Source organism: Pan troglodytes, chromosome 15, assembly GCF_028858775.2.
Source record: "Pan troglodytes isolate AG18354 chromosome 15, NHGRI_mPanTro3-v2.0_pri, whole genome shotgun sequence".
Classification (NCBI taxonomy): Eukaryota; Metazoa; Chordata; class Mammalia; order Primates; family Hominidae; genus Pan; species Pan troglodytes.
In genome coordinates, this window is record NC_072413.2 from 18631663 (window position 1) to 18647362 (window position 15700).

A 15700-nucleotide genomic window follows, 5' to 3' on the forward strand; every position below is an offset into this window, starting at 1 on the left:
GAATACATTAAAGTTCAAATATTATACTGATATTTAAAATATTACACTCAGAACTTGTTTTCCTTTGAGACAATCACATTATCTGGAGTGTGCCTTGTGTATCTGACCTTCTTTTATGAATTCAGTATTTAGCTTTCTTTTTAACTCCAAGGGACACAGTGACATTTATTTCTATTCAAGAAAGACTTATTTAATGCAATGGATCTTTTTGTTCACAATAAGAAAAAATAGCTTGCTCTTTTATCAATATATAAATAATACTCACTTTAATAATTAGTAAACAGTATAATATAAAAATATATTTAGAAATCATCTAAAATCCCACCACTCTGAGTAATCACCATTGATTTTAGTGAACCTCTTCCATGTATGCTTTCATACACACATGCACACACACATACTCACAAGTGCAATTGGAAGTGCTGTAGATGCTGATATTTTAGACTCCTCTGTTTTTTCCTTACTACTTCCCCTCCCCACCACCACTTCTTCCCCAATCTACTTTTCAGTCTACCACCTTCCATCTATGCTAGATAAGCAGCATTAACAACCCAGTATATTCTTTCATACTATTCTCCATGCTTCTAATTCTATATAAATATTTATTATCATATATCAGGTTTTTTCATTGTTTATCTTACAAAAATCAAATTATATCACATAGTCTTCTCTATATCTTGCTTTTGCATTTAACCTTACAATATGCAAATCCCTCCAAAATAAGATTAGGTATACCAAATATTTTTACTTCATATAGTAGGCCAGAAATAAATAATTAAGAAAACCAGGGTCCTTTGACAGGGCAGGAAGAACTGTTCCTGAGCTTTGGCTAATACTCATTCCATAAAAAAAATAACTGAAGATAGGTTTCAAGTTCATATTGAGTAAGGTGTAATTGACGAAGTTTAAAACTAGAGTCTTTATGGAGGATATCATTATGATACTGTGATTTATCATCTTCATTCATACTAAATGGTCAGATATGAGATTCACACACATCATCATATGGTTTCACAGAACAGAGACACCACTATTAAGTGAGACCCACGGATAGAAAAGGCATTTTGATGGCTAGCTGCTGAAAGCAGCTGAAGCATAGCTCTTAGGATCAACGTATATGGTCCAGGGATGTACAAACTACTGAGAATGATAATAAGAAAATTTACATAGTGCATGTTCTGAGATGTGGCATCGGCGTAGGGCAAGGCTGTCAGCGGGCCCATGTGTTGTGTAGTGGATGTTATAATGTGCTGCCCAGAGCTTTCCTTCAGGCCTGAGGCATGCATTCCCCCAGCTGCCAGAAGTATAGTACGCTGATGACTAGATCATAGCTAAATCCCCTGCCAGAAGTTGCCCTAAGCCAAAGGGACTTGTCATTGATTTTCCCTCCTGCCAGGGGCAGCTCAAATCCAACAGTTAGTCAATGCTGGTGTACAAAGGCCTGACACTTGGTGACAAGTATAAATGGCCATCCCAGTTCCAGAGCTCCACATGGCATCAGCTGAGACTTTTGTTGCAACTTCATCACAATTCAACTTCTGCCCGATCCTACTTTCATCACTCCCTTATAGGTATTGTTCTCAAGAGAACTCCACAAGAAACCTTCTGCATACAAATGATAGGATCTGTTTCCAGGGAACCCAACCTACAACATCGTGTCACTTAGAAAGAAAGTTTCAAAAGAAAAAAAAAAAAGACACTTCATGGTGTGTCTCTCTCGGCTGGTCAATTTCCTTAAACATTCGATCTCTATTTTCATCAGTCACGAGGATAAGGTAGTGCAGTGGGTGGCAGATGGCCAAGTGCTGACCACTGTCCGTGACAGAGTGAATTGTGATGAAGCCATGCTAGCAATATTTCAAAATGAAGATTGTTATCAATCACATTGTACAGTTTCTCCTGCCACATATTCCTGAGTAGCTGTATCCCTAAAAAGTTGTCAGATTGTTCCTATTTTGTTACTATTTAAATTGATTCATTTCACAAGTGTAAATGAACTGCTAGAATAAAGTGAGTAGGCTGTAAAATACAACACAAATAACAATTGATAATCCAGCCTACTAATTTAAATATAGATAGATGATTAGATAGATAGTTGAGATAGAGATCTGATATATACAAGTATATATACTTGAGAAAATACAAAAAATATTTCTCAAGAGATGTCACAAACTATAAATATATCACTGGAGAAGCTCTCACATTTTACTTCAGTGATAGAGTCTCATGAAATATGTTTCGGGTTATGAAAGGACCTTTATATTTACAATATAGATCTATTTCTATCTCAAGGTAAATGCCCTGTAGAGATCCAAAATTCTTATTTGTTAAATAATTTTATAAATTAACTTATCTGTGGCATCTTTTTAAATTTTTATTTTAAGTTCAGGGGTACATGCAGATTTATTACATATGTAAACTTGTGTCATGGGGGTTTGTTGTACATCACGCAGGTATTAAGCCTAGTACCCATTCGTTATTTTTCCTGATCCTCTCCCTCCTCACACCCTCTACCCTTCAACAGGCCCCAGTGTATGTTGTTCCCTCTCCCATGCATGTGTCCATGTGTTCTCATTATTTAGCTCCCACTTATAAGTGAGATCATGCAGTATTTGGTTTTCTGTTCCTGTGTTAGTTTGCTAAAGATAATGGCCTCTAGCTCCATCCATGTCCCTGTAAAGGACACGATCTCACTCTTTTTATGGCTGCATAGTATTCCATGGTGTATATGTGACACATTTTCTTTATCAAATCTATCATTAATGGGCATTTAAATTGATTCTATGTCTTTGCTATTGTGAATATTGCCATAATCAACATACTCATTGTCATGTCTTCATAATAGAATGATTTATATTCCTTTGGGCATATACGCAGTAATGAAATGACTGTATTGAGTGGTATTTGTGTTTTTAGGTCTTTGTGGAACCACCACACTATCTTGCACAATGGTTGAACTAATTTTCACTCCTACCAGCAGTGTATAAGCATTGTTTTTCTCATGGCATCTTTTTAATATTTTTTTCTGGAATATTAGTGTTAATTTTCCCATGATAAATAAATGCCTTGTATATGAAGACAATCTTTTACAGATATTTGAATGTCTCTACTTTTCCAATTCTCATATTCATTCTCAACCCAGAAAACTGGTATATACATAGTAAATGTTAACTAGCTGCTGACCGATTTCTGGAAGTTGTATGCTTAGCCAGGCATAACCACAAAATATCTTCAGCAGAAAGCAGAATTCTGTCTACCTAGTTACAGGTCACTACAACTAAAATCATTCCATACAGTTTTGCCCACATTTTGCATTTTTCCTTCTTGACATCTTCACTAGGACCAAGTTAAATCATAAGGAAAATTGAATTTTTCTTTGCAAATGTTTAGAGAATGTTCCTTCAAATGTGACCTGGAGAACAAAAAAAAAGCATACTTGATAAGTACAGGTAATCTAATAATTTTTTGTAATTTTTTATTTTGAAATAATTTCAGATTTACAGAAAAGTTGCAAGAACTTCCATATTCCCTTTATCCAGATCCCAAACTGTTAACATTTTACCACAATTGTTTTATTTTTTCCTTTCTGCCCTTCTGTTGCTCTGTCTTTCTCTACATATATACCTTTTGAGAGCACATTACAGATACCTTGCTCTTCACCCTTCAGTGCTTCTGGTGTGTCTTTTCTAGATGCAAGACTTGAAAGATAGTGCAGTGCTATGTTGCCTTACTAATCAGGATATGGATTTTGAGGTTTTTTACAGTGGCCTTGGGAAACATTGAAGGTGCTTAAATGAAGTGAGATGTTTAAGATGAAAATTTCTAGGCTGGGTGTGGTGGCTCACACCTGTAATCCCAGCACCTTAGGAGGCTGAGGTGGGTGGATCACTTGAGGCCAGGAATTTGAGACAAGCCTGACCAACATGGTGAAACCCCGTCTCCACTAAAAATACAAAAATCAGCCAGGCATGGTGGCAGATGCCTGTGGTCTCAGCTACTCAGGAGACTGAGGCAGGAGAACCACTTGAACCTAGGAGGCGGAGGTTGCAGAGAGCCAAGATCGCACCACTGCACTCCAGCCTGGGCGACAGAGCGAGACTCTGTCTCAAAAAAAAAAAAAAAAAAGAAAAGAGAAAGAAAGAAAAAAAAGAAATCCTTCAAGGAGTAGGAAAGGACAGATGATGAGTGGTACTAAAAGACTTGCTCTTTTGCTGGGGATGAAGAAACCTTGAAGTCCAAACCCCAATTACAGCTTCTCTGCACACTGCTGCAGAATGGCCCTGCTATGGCTCCCTGACCAAGAGCACCTTGAGGCCTGGTGAGTGTCCTATGAGAGGCAGTGCTCTTCAGTGAAACTGTTGTGACCCAGAAGCTCTAATTGAAAGAAGAGAGAGAAAGATCACTAAGGAGGCCATGGTTGTCCTGGGGAGAGAGTGATACCCGCTGAAATTCCACAGCCCCCTTGCCTAAGATCCATTACTCCCCCAGGCAGTCTACCCTTTCTCGTGGGAATGGGTGATCTGTCCTTAGAACCCACAATTGACATCAACTTATCAGAAGGCAAAATTAAACTCCTGCAATACAGATGTCTTACCCTGGGTGTCCAGACAAGAATGGGGGTGAGTAAGGGAATACCCAGTAGAGAGCTGTCTCCTAGCACTGTTCTTCTGCAGGCAGTAAATGAATCCTCAAGGAGCAAAGGACAGGCTCAACTTACAGTACCTGAATTCTACGACGAATACATTTGCTCATCTCCATCCCAACATATTTTCACACCTACTCTCCCAGCTGGTATTACAAAGACACCTGCCTCTGTCCTCGGGAAAGCCTACAAAAAGCTGACTAAGAAGCCCCCATGGAAATTCCCTTTCCTGCTTTCAGGAAAGAAGGTAATGTAGTGCTTAGATGAGAAGACATATTAAAATATAGCTGGAGAGTCTACACCTCTGGGGAAAAAAAAAGAGTCTTCTGTTAACTCTGCGACAGTTTTAGATAAACAAGTGGAAAAAACATTCCATGATCATGGAGTGGAAGAATCAATATCCTTCCACTAAAATGGCCATGCTGCCCAAAGCAATATACAGATTCAACGCTATTCCTAATAAATTACCAATGTCATTTTTCATAGCATTAAAAAAAACTATTTCAAATTTATATAGACCCCAAAGAGCTCAAATAACCAGGGCAATCCTAAGCAAACAGAACAAAGCTGGTGGCATCATACTGATGGATTTCAAACTATACTATAAAACTACACTAACCGAAACATCATGATACTGATACGAGAACAGACATATAGGCCAACTGAACAGAACAGATAACTGAGAAATAAAGCCGCATACCTATAGCCATCTGATCTTCAGTAAAGTCAACAAAAATAAGCAATGGGGAAAGGATTTCCTATTCAATGGGGAAACCACTCCCTATTCAATTCAATACTGCAATAGTAAGCTAGCCATGTGCAAAAAATTGAAACTGGACCCTATCTTTCACCATATACAAAAGTTAGCTCAAAGAGTAGAACAAAGATTTAAATGTAAGACCTCAAACTATAAGAATCCTAGAAGAACCCCTCCGAAACAGTATTCTGTTCATGGACCTTAGGAAAGAATTTATGACTAAGTCCTCAAAAGCAACTGCAACAAAAACAAAAGTTGACAAGTGGGACCTAATTAAACTAAAGAGCTTCTACATCGCAAAAGTAACAATCAGCAGAGTAAACAGACAACCTACAGAATGGGAGAAAATATTCGTAAACTATGCATCCAACAAAGGTATCATATCCAAATCTATAAGGAACTTAATTCAACAAGCAAAAAACAAACACCACCATTAAAAAGAGATCAGAAGACATGAACAAACTCTTCTCAAAAGAAGATAGGCTGGGCGTGGTGGCTCACACCTGTAATCCCAGCACTTTGGGAGGCCAAGGTGGGTGCATCATCTGAGGTCAGGAGTTCGAGACCAGCCTGGCCAACATGGTGAAACCCCGCCTCTACTAAAATTACAAAAATTATCTGGGCGTGGCAGTGCACGCCTGTAATCCCAACTACCTGGGAGGCTGGGGCAGGAGAATTGCTTGAACCTGGGAAGCAGAGGTTGCAGTGAGCTGAGATCGTGCCACTGTACTCCTGCCTGAGCAACAGAATGAGACTCCATCCCAAAAAAAAGAAGATATACAAGTAGCCAACAAACATAGTTTTTAAAATGCTCTCAACATCACTAATGATCAGAGAAATACAAATTAAAACCACAATGAGATATCCTCTCACACCAGTCAGAATGGCTGTGGGTAAGAAGTCAAAAAACAGTATGTATGGGTGACACTACAGAGAAAAAGGGAATGCTTATACACTACTGGTGGAAATGTAAATTAGGTCAGCCCCTGAGGATAGCAGTTTGGAGATTTCTCCAAAAACTTAGAACTACCATTCTACCCAACAGTCCCATTATTGGATATATAACCAAACGAAAATAAATCATTCTACCAAAACATACATGCACTCATATGTTCATCACAGAACTAGTCACAATAGCAAAGACATGGAATCAACCTAGGCGTCCATTAGCACTGGGTTGTACAAAGAAAATGTGATACATATACACCATGGAATAATATGCAACCATGAAAAACAATGAAATCATGTCCTGTTCAGCAACACGGGTGCAGCTGAAAATCATTATCCTAAGCAGATTAACACAGGAACAGAAAACCAAATATCACATGTTCTCACCTACAAGTGAGAGCTAAACAGAGGGTGCACATGGACATAAAGATGGCAACAATAGACACTGGAAACTACCAGATGAGGAGGGAAGGGATGAAGGGCTAAAAAGCTACCTACTAAGTACTATGCTTAGTAGGTACTACTAGGTACCTACTACCTGGGTGACAGGATCAATTACATCCCAAACCTCAGCATCACACAATATAACCATGTAACAAACCTGCACGTGTACTTCCTGAATCTAAAATAAAAGTTAAAATTTTAAAACATAATAATATGTTAGAGCTGAATCATAGGGGGTTTTATTTGCCAATTTTAGATCTAATGCTGTCAACAGAGGAAAAAAATCAAAGCTGCTGAAAGAAGGAAGTAAAATTAACTAAGTCTTTGAGATAAAACTTCTTCCATAGTTGGAGATAGAAGGACAGCAAATGAATTGTGCTGAAAGACCTGCACCGCATCAGGGATGAGAAAGGCTTAGAGCCCAACTTCAGATGCAACTGCTGGGGAGGAGCTAGTGCCCTGCTCTGGCCTCTCCTGGGCCTGGCAAGTGTGCCCTGAGAAGCAACTGCTTGGGAGTCACAGACCTCAACCCCAAGCAAGAAAGGAAAAGGTCTATAAGAAAATCATGGTGGTCCTGAGAGGAGATGGATTCCTGCTGTCATTACACTGCCCTTTATGCCTGAGATCTCATCACAAATCCAGCCATCTCTTTTTTCTCAAAAAAATCAGAGGTAACTCTGTCCCCAAAACCCATAACTGACACCACTCACTAGAGGCCCAGTGAACAGCTTTCTGCATCACAGCCATAACACCCTGTGTTACTTTGGTAGACTTTCCCTTGGATACCTGGTAGGTGCTCTGAGTGAGCTTGAAGACTGATTATATCTCATACCATCCCTGACAATTTGGAGGCTGGAAAAGATATTCTCTTCTCTACTGGAAAACAAAGGCAGGAGGCACCAAGGATCTCCAGAGAACGGAGGCCCCAGAGGAAGGAAAGAACCAGCACAGAACAGTCTCCTGACACTGTTCCTCTAGCTGGTAAATTGATCCTCACTGAGCGCAGGAACAGAGCTCACTCCCTGAGGGCTCTGTTCATAATGCCTCCATCCACCAGCAAACACCAAGAGACCTTCTCCCTATTTCTGCTCCTTCATTCTTTGATGGCTAACATAGAAAAGACTACCTCTCCTCTCCAGGACAATCAGACAGTCTCAGAGAAACTTCAAGTTTGTGATCCCCTTTTGTCCATGAAAGGAGATGATGCAATGGACAAAGTTTCCAGGATTGGTAAAGCCTAGGTTGTAATTCAAGTCCTAGGCTCCTTACTCAAATCCACTGTTTTTCTACTATGCCTGAGTTGCCTACCCCTTCTCATAAAAGGAAAAGCTGTTCTTATTTTCAAGGACTTTGCAGAAAGTAAATAGGTGTAATGATATGTAGTCAAAATCAAGTGAAGCAGATGGATGTGTGCTGTTGAGATCAGAACAATAATGCTTCCGATCCACACTGCCTTTTTGAGCTAGCCTTGGGAAAAAAGCAAAACATCAGAGAAATGCTTTTGTCTCATATTATGTATTATAGCACAGGAGCTGGCTAACTTAATGTGGGTCTAATCCAACATTTCTGAGATGTAATGAGGGTGAAGCTGTTGTTTTCTTGTTTGGAAAGTTAATTGACCCAATCCAAGCAACCTGTACAGCATCCACAGCTTTAACACCACTGAACCCGTATTCACACTTGCTTCTGTAACCAACTCGGGGGAATCTGCCTGCCACTTTGGACAGCTCCAGCTTAGCCTTGTGCCAGGTAAACGCTGCTGCTGCTCTCTGTACAGAGGAGCTAGGTAATAAAAGGTGAGTAACATTACACTCTTGTTAGAAATATCTTTTTTCTGTCACACGCTCTTGATCTACTTAAGTCAAGCGTCAAATGGTGACAGCACACAGAGAATCATTTTCACACCCTTCTTGTTTTCTAGGGCAGCTTTGTTAGACTCTCAAAGTCGAAAAATTGCCCTGAGGGGGAACTTGCCTGGAAATTTTGCCTTCGTGTATAAATGTCAAACTACCCAACTGGCATTTTTTTTTTTTTTGAGACAGAGTTTCACTCTGTCACCCAAGCTGGAGTGCAGTGGCACGATCACGGCTCACCACAACCTCTGCCTCCCGGGTTCAGGTGATTCTCCTGCTTCAGCCTCCCAAGTAGCTGAGATTACTGGCACACATGACCATACCCGGCTAATTTTTGTAGTTTTAGTAAAGATGAGGTTTCAACATGTTGGCCAGGTTGGTCTCAAACTCCCGACCTCAGGTGATCTCCTGCCTCGGCCTCCCAAATAGCTGGGATTACAGGTGTGAACCACCAAGCCCAGCCCCCAAATGGCATTTTCATCTGAGAGACAAATGCAACAAACATCACCTCTAGATCCATAAAGTCTTCATATCATGTATACATGTGGGATACTTGGAATAATAGTATTTCATAATGAAAAGGAATCAAAAATCATATAATCCAACTCCCATTTCATATAAAGAAAATGAAGCTTATACAGGTTAAAAGACTACTAGAACCCCTCCACAACTTTGTTGCAATACAGAAGCTAGAATTTCCCTCTAGCTCTGTCCTAATTCTATATCCAAAGCTGTGGAACAATAATTATCTTTAGCAGTCAGGAAGAAACTCTCTGGGATGGGACATGTTCTATCACCCAGAACATTCGATTTCCCATGGCTTCCTTTGAATGGAATTCCTCTCAAGGCTAGGACAACACTCTAGTAGCCTAGGGTAATTTGAAGTCTCTCTTATATATTTCATTTCCTCAAATTTCATCTCTCCTTCATTTTGAAGTTCAATGAAGTAATTGGTAAATATCTATCGATGTATTGTCTATCTATATCCTCTATAACAGTGTAGACAATCATTTTTTAACAAATATTTGAGAAATACCTATTATCTTCCTCAGACTGTGCGGGGCACTGGCGATAAAGAGTGAACTTGAAGTACAAGAGCAAAAAACCTGAGTCCTGAAAGTACCCGGCTGTTTGTAAAAACTGAAAGAAGGCCAGTGTTATATTGCTGAAGTTTTGAGGAGGAAGGGTGTACATGTTATGTGTGTGCATGCATGTGTGTAGAGAGGAGACAGTCAGAGAGGCAAATTCCAATGGCTTTGGAAAGATAATTTAGCTGAAAGTTGGCCCAGAGGTCTGAGTTAGTTCAGCAGAACAGACTGATTCCAGCTTTCACCTCTAGAAGTCCCCTCTGTTTGTTTTTTGTTTTGTTTTGTTTGTTGTTTTGGTTTTTGTTTTGGGGGTTGTGTTGAGGCAGAGTCTCACTTTGTTGCCAAGGCTGGAGTGCAGTGGTGCAATCTCAGCTCACTGCAACCTCTGCCTCCTGGGTTCAGGCGAATTCTTGTGCCTCAGCCTCTCGAGTAACTGGGATTACAGGTGGTGCGTGCCTCCAAGCCTGGCTAATTTGTGTGTTTTTAGTAGAGACGAAGTTTTGCCATGTTGGCCAGGCTGGTCTCGAACTCCTGAGCTCAAGTGATCCTCCCGCCTCGGCCTCCTAAAACACAGGGGTTACAAGTTCCTCTCTGTTTCTAACAAAGGTATTTGCCTCACCAAGGAGCTTCTGTTGTTCCACAGTCAAATGGATGTTCCTTGTTCTGTTTTCCCTATAAATGTGTACAGTAGGGGTTAGCAAACTATATCCAATGTGCCAAACCTGGCCTGCTGCCTATTTTTGTATGGCCAGCAAGTTAACAATAGATTTTACATTTTTAATATGTTTAAAAATTGATAGAAAAGGAGATTTTGTGACACATGAAAATTATATGAAATTCACATTTCAGTAGACATAATAGTTTTATAGCAACATAGGCACATACATTCACTTACATATTATGTATGGTTGCATTTGCAGTACACAGCAGAGCTGAGTAGTTTTGACAGAGACTATAGAGCCCATGAGACTAAACTATTTAAGAAAATGTTTCCTGACCCTGGTGTGAGTATCACAGAGATGGAATCCCTCGGTATGGAATTGTTGGCTAGTGTGTGTGTAGTCCAAACGTGCACACCCCTCAGTGGGAGCAGGAGAGCCCAGGGAATGATGTACACTCTGTTACCCTCTACTTGCGAGTGTTTTCTCCAGTGAATCCTTATTTTATATTTGCAGCACTTGTGTTAGTGGAGCATCTTTGTGCCTACTTTGTACAACAGAGTGTGTGTTTGTGTGTATGTGTGTGAGAGAGAGAAAGTTTGAATAATAGAATCATGAGATGATGTTGGAAATATTATGAAGGGTCAAATCAAAGATTACATTTTCAAAGTTTTATTTTATTCAAAGAGCATTGGGAAGCTAATTGAAATCTATGTGCAAGGAAAGGAACTGGTCTGATTTTCTTTCTTTAAGGAGTTACTCTGGCTGTGGCATGGAAAACAAGTTACAGACAGGCAAGAGTGGAAACAGGAAGCCAGTTAGAACAGCAGCATCACATGGTCTAGGGGAGAAAGGAGAATAGCTTGAACTAGGATGTTGGCAGTGGAGATGGGGAGAAGTGAGCAGACATGAGACTTATTTTTGAGACAAAACTAAAAGGAATTATTTGTGAATGAGATGTGAGGGTAGAGGAAAAGAAGGAGATACTACATTGACATAAGTTCCATCAGAAAAAAATTGATTAAACATTTAATCCAAGAAGTCAACTTAGGAACACTAGCAAAAAAATCCTGGTCAAAAATGCCTAAGCATTATTAGTAAGAGTTGTTCTTAATTGATCATAATAAAGTTATATTCCTCTGAATTAGTACTAGTCATACACACTTAATCTTTTTTAGAAAACATGAAGGACCTTCACACATCATAGCAGAATTCTTTTTTGTGTGTTTTTATTCATTAGTAATTCATTAGTTTTATTCATTAGCCATGAATGGCTCGTGTGAAGCTAAGGTAACTTTTAAAACACCCTACAAAGGCAAAGGTGTGACATAGAAATGACTAAATGCTTAATGTCCTTGATCATGAGTGAAACTGGTGCAGAGTGACTTTATTTTAGAAAATCATTAGACCCGTCCACTGTCTGCTTTCAGTTCCCTTTATAAAAGATAAATATGCAGTCTCAGAAGTTTTTTGGGCCCCTAAACAAATGACTTTAAAAGTAGAGAAGCAGAAAAGAAAAAACTTATAGAAAATAGAAGTTTATGGTACAGTTACCAGAACCTATTCCACCCTATTCCCACCAAAAGCCAAGTACATTTAATCCTTATTTTGCTTATATACGTTAAAATAGAGTCTGACAGAAACTGTGGAGACTCTTTTGTCTCCAGGCATCCTCCATGTCATGGGAATTAGGGAATCCTGAGTTACAAATGACCTATAGGGTGTTTTAAAAAATTATGTGGCTGGGCGCGGTGGCTCACGCCTGTAATCCCAGCACTTTGGGAGGCCGAAGGGAGCAGATCACTGGAGGTCAGGAGTTCAAGACCAGCCTGGCCAACATGACATGAAACTTATCTATACTAAACATACAAAAATTAGTCGGGCTGGTGGCTTGTGCCTGTAATCCCAGCTACTCATAAGGCTGAGGCACGAGAATTGCTTGAACCCAGGAGGCGGACATTGCAGTGAGCTGCGATTGTGCCACTGCACTCCAGCCTGGGTGACAGAGCAAGGCTCCATCTCAATAAATAAATAAATCATTATGGATTATGTTAAAATTTCTCCCTCAGTTCACCCCATCACCAACAAAACTGAATTCTTCCAACATAAACCTCTAAGTACTCACATCTATGCTTGAGAAGGGTGTCAACTTGCTGCCGGCATCTTTTGTTTTTGGTCTTATAAGTTATACAGAATTTAAATATTCTGCTAAGAAATTAGTAGACTCTGCAGGGGAGGAAAAAAATTTTTTTCTCCTATCTAGGTTCTTCGGCTGGGGCCTTATAAGTAAGACTGACAAAACACAAATCAACAAGAGGAAAATAAACATAAGTTTATGAGCATACGCATCATAAATACACATGGGAGCGCTGGGAGATGAGTAGCTCAAAGGTGTGGTTAGAAGTTAGGCTTACATAGCATCTCAGCTAAAGAATAATAATTTTTTTAGAGAAGTGACAAGACAAAGAAAAAGGACTTTGCATTTCTAGGGTGGGAAACTGTGGGAAAATAAATATTATGGGCAAACTAATGGAAGATACAGGCTAAAGTTGGTAAAAATTGTTATATAGATTCCTCTGGTGCCATCTCCAGGTGGAAAGGGTTTACAGTTGTCTCTGGTAATTTCACCTTGTCCTCCGTGGTAGAGAGGAGAGGAAGGCTACCCTTGCAAAGTTATCCTGTTTCTATGCAAATAATAGGGGAAAGACAGAGAGCTTTTCTTGTATCTGCTTTTTCTCAATTGCCTTCAGCTGAAAATAATCTTATGCCAAAGTGGCATGTTTAGGGGCAGCAGATTCTGCTACCTTAAAACTTCCTGGGCCCCTGTGCCAACTTCAAAAAGCAAAATGTGGATCTAAACATAGAAGGAGGGACACAAACTTTCTTTAGTTTTCTCACTTATGCACTTATTTAGAAAGGGCTCTAACTAATTCCAAGGCTTGATTACATGATTGTTTCACAAAGATATTCTAATTCATTTAAAACAAATGAAAGGCATCATGCAGATATTCAGCCTTCAAAAGCCACTCTGCCTTGAGATGTTCCTAAGTGGTTACTGGGAGATGGACTACAGCTTTAGTCTAATATCGCCTACAAACCCACTGTTATTTAGAATTGCATGTTATCAATTATATCCATAATTTGTATTATTGGAATAGAATTATATCTTTAACTATAGTCTAGGCAAATTTATATATTCTTCACGGCGAGCACAGACGTGTTTCAGCATGGCCAGTTAATAATTCTTTCAGCCTGGTCTACTGAGGATGGCTAGGACTGCTGTCCTAACACAAAAGAAACTGACAACAGCTAATTTCCTCTAACTGATTTGACTGTGTTACTCATGAAACAAGTGAATGATATTATTAAGTTAATAAGTTAACCATTTAATTTAGAATAAGGCCAGTGTCAAAAGTGACATAAAAGAAGTAATTCAAACAGTTTTATGGTCTCATATTACATGGCTACACAGTTTCACTCAGTCTCTGCCACAAAAAGCTGCAATGATTTCACCGTCTGAAAATTAAATTCATTTGTGTAAGAATATATACATAAATACATATTCTGTTATATATTTATACAAAGGTTCTTGAGGGAAAGTGTTGTAAACATGCCTGAAAATTATAAGGGCTTTACACCTAATAAAATGTAAATGACAGCTTATCAATTTTGGTCAAAAGTTTTCTTGAGCCTATGGTAAAAATGTGAACGCGAGCAAAGAATCAATCCAGATCAATACGTCAGTTTAAAAGAAAAAAAGTGACTATTGACATATCTGCATTCTGTTTTCTACTTTTTACTTTTATTTCAATAGTAAATTTATGCATTTTCTTTCCCAAAATGATTTAAATATAAATCTGATTCCCCATCTATGTTTGCACTGTCATTCAGTAATTGCTGGTGCTTTTACAATTCACGGACACATGAAAATCTTCAACAGCCCCAGCAACTCCAGCACCTTCACTGGCTTCATCCTCCTGGGCTTCCCTTGCCCCAGGGAGGGGCAGATCCTCCTCTTTGTGCTCTTCACTGTTGTTTACCTTCTGACCCTCATGGGCAATGTTTCCATCATCTGTGCTGTGCACTGGGATCAGAGACTCCACGCCCCCATGTACATCCTGCTCGCCAACTTCTCCTTCCTGGAGATCTGTTATGTCACCTCCACAGTCCCCAGCATGCTGGCCAACTTCCTCTCTGACACCAAGATCATCTCCTTCTCTGGCTGCTTCCTCCAGTTCTACTTTTTCTTCTCCTTGGGCTCTACAGAATGCTTTTTCCTGGCAGTTATGGCATTTGATCGATACCTTGCCATCTGTCGGCCTCTACGCTATCCAACCATTATGACCAGACGTCTCTGTACCAATCTTGTGGTCAATTGCTGGGTACTTGGTTTCATCTGGTTCTTGATTCCTATCGTCAACATCTCCCAAATGTCCTTCTGTGGATCTAGGATTATTGACCACTTCGTATGTGACCCAGCTCCTCTTCTAACTCTCACTTGCAAAAAAGGCCCTGTGATAGAGCTTGTCTTTTCTGTCTTAAGTCCTCTGCCTGTCTTTATGCTCTTTCTCTTCATCGTGGGGTCCTATGCTCTGGTCGTGAGAGCAGTGTTGAGGGTCCCTTCAGCAGCTGGGAGAAGAAAGGCTCTCTCCACCTGTGGGTCTCACCTGGCTGTGGTTTCACTGTTCTACGGCTCAGTACTGGTCATGTATGGGAGCCCACCATCTAAGAATGAAGCTGGAAAGCAGAAGATTGTGACTCTGTTTTATTCTGTTGTTACCCCACTGCTTAACCCTGTGATATATAGTCTTAGGAACAAAGATATGAAAAAAGCTCTGAAGAAATTTTGGGGAACATAAAATGTTAATCAAAAAGGTCCTTGCGTAATTAATCTTGTCTTTAATTTTGGGGTTTAAAAAAAAAACTGGTCTTGGCCAGGCACGGTGGCTTACGCCTGTAATACCAGCACTTTGGGAGCCCGAGGCAGGTGGATCACGAGGTCAGGAGATCAAGACCATCCTGGCTAACACGGTGAAACCCTGTCTCTACTAAAAAATACAAAAAATTAGCCGGGCATGGTGGCGGACGCCTGTAGTCCCAGCTACTCGGGAGGCTGAGGCAGGAGAATGGCGTGAACCCGGGAGGCGGAGCTTGCAGTGAGCCGAGATCACGCCACTGCACTCCAGCCTGGGCGACAGAGCGAGACTCCGTCTCAGAAAAACAACAACAACAACAACAACAACAAAAAACTGGTCTTATACAGTTAATTGTTCATCTTACTATTGGCTAAAGCTAAAATACCTGTGAGC

At 40.0% G+C, this 15700-nt stretch overlaps 1 protein-coding gene across 1 annotated transcript; it reads left to right on the forward strand.

The window, feature by feature from the left end:
• The first annotated feature begins 14299 nt into the window (after window positions 1-14299).
• Window positions 14300-15250, forward strand: LOC473316 (olfactory receptor 11G2). Its single transcript, XM_003952431.4, has one exon. The coding sequence runs from the start codon at window positions 14315-14317 to the stop codon at window positions 15248-15250; it is 936 nt and encodes a 311-aa protein (XP_003952480.5). The 5' UTR covers window positions 14300-14314.
• The last annotated feature ends 450 nt before the right edge of the window (window positions 15251-15700 follow it).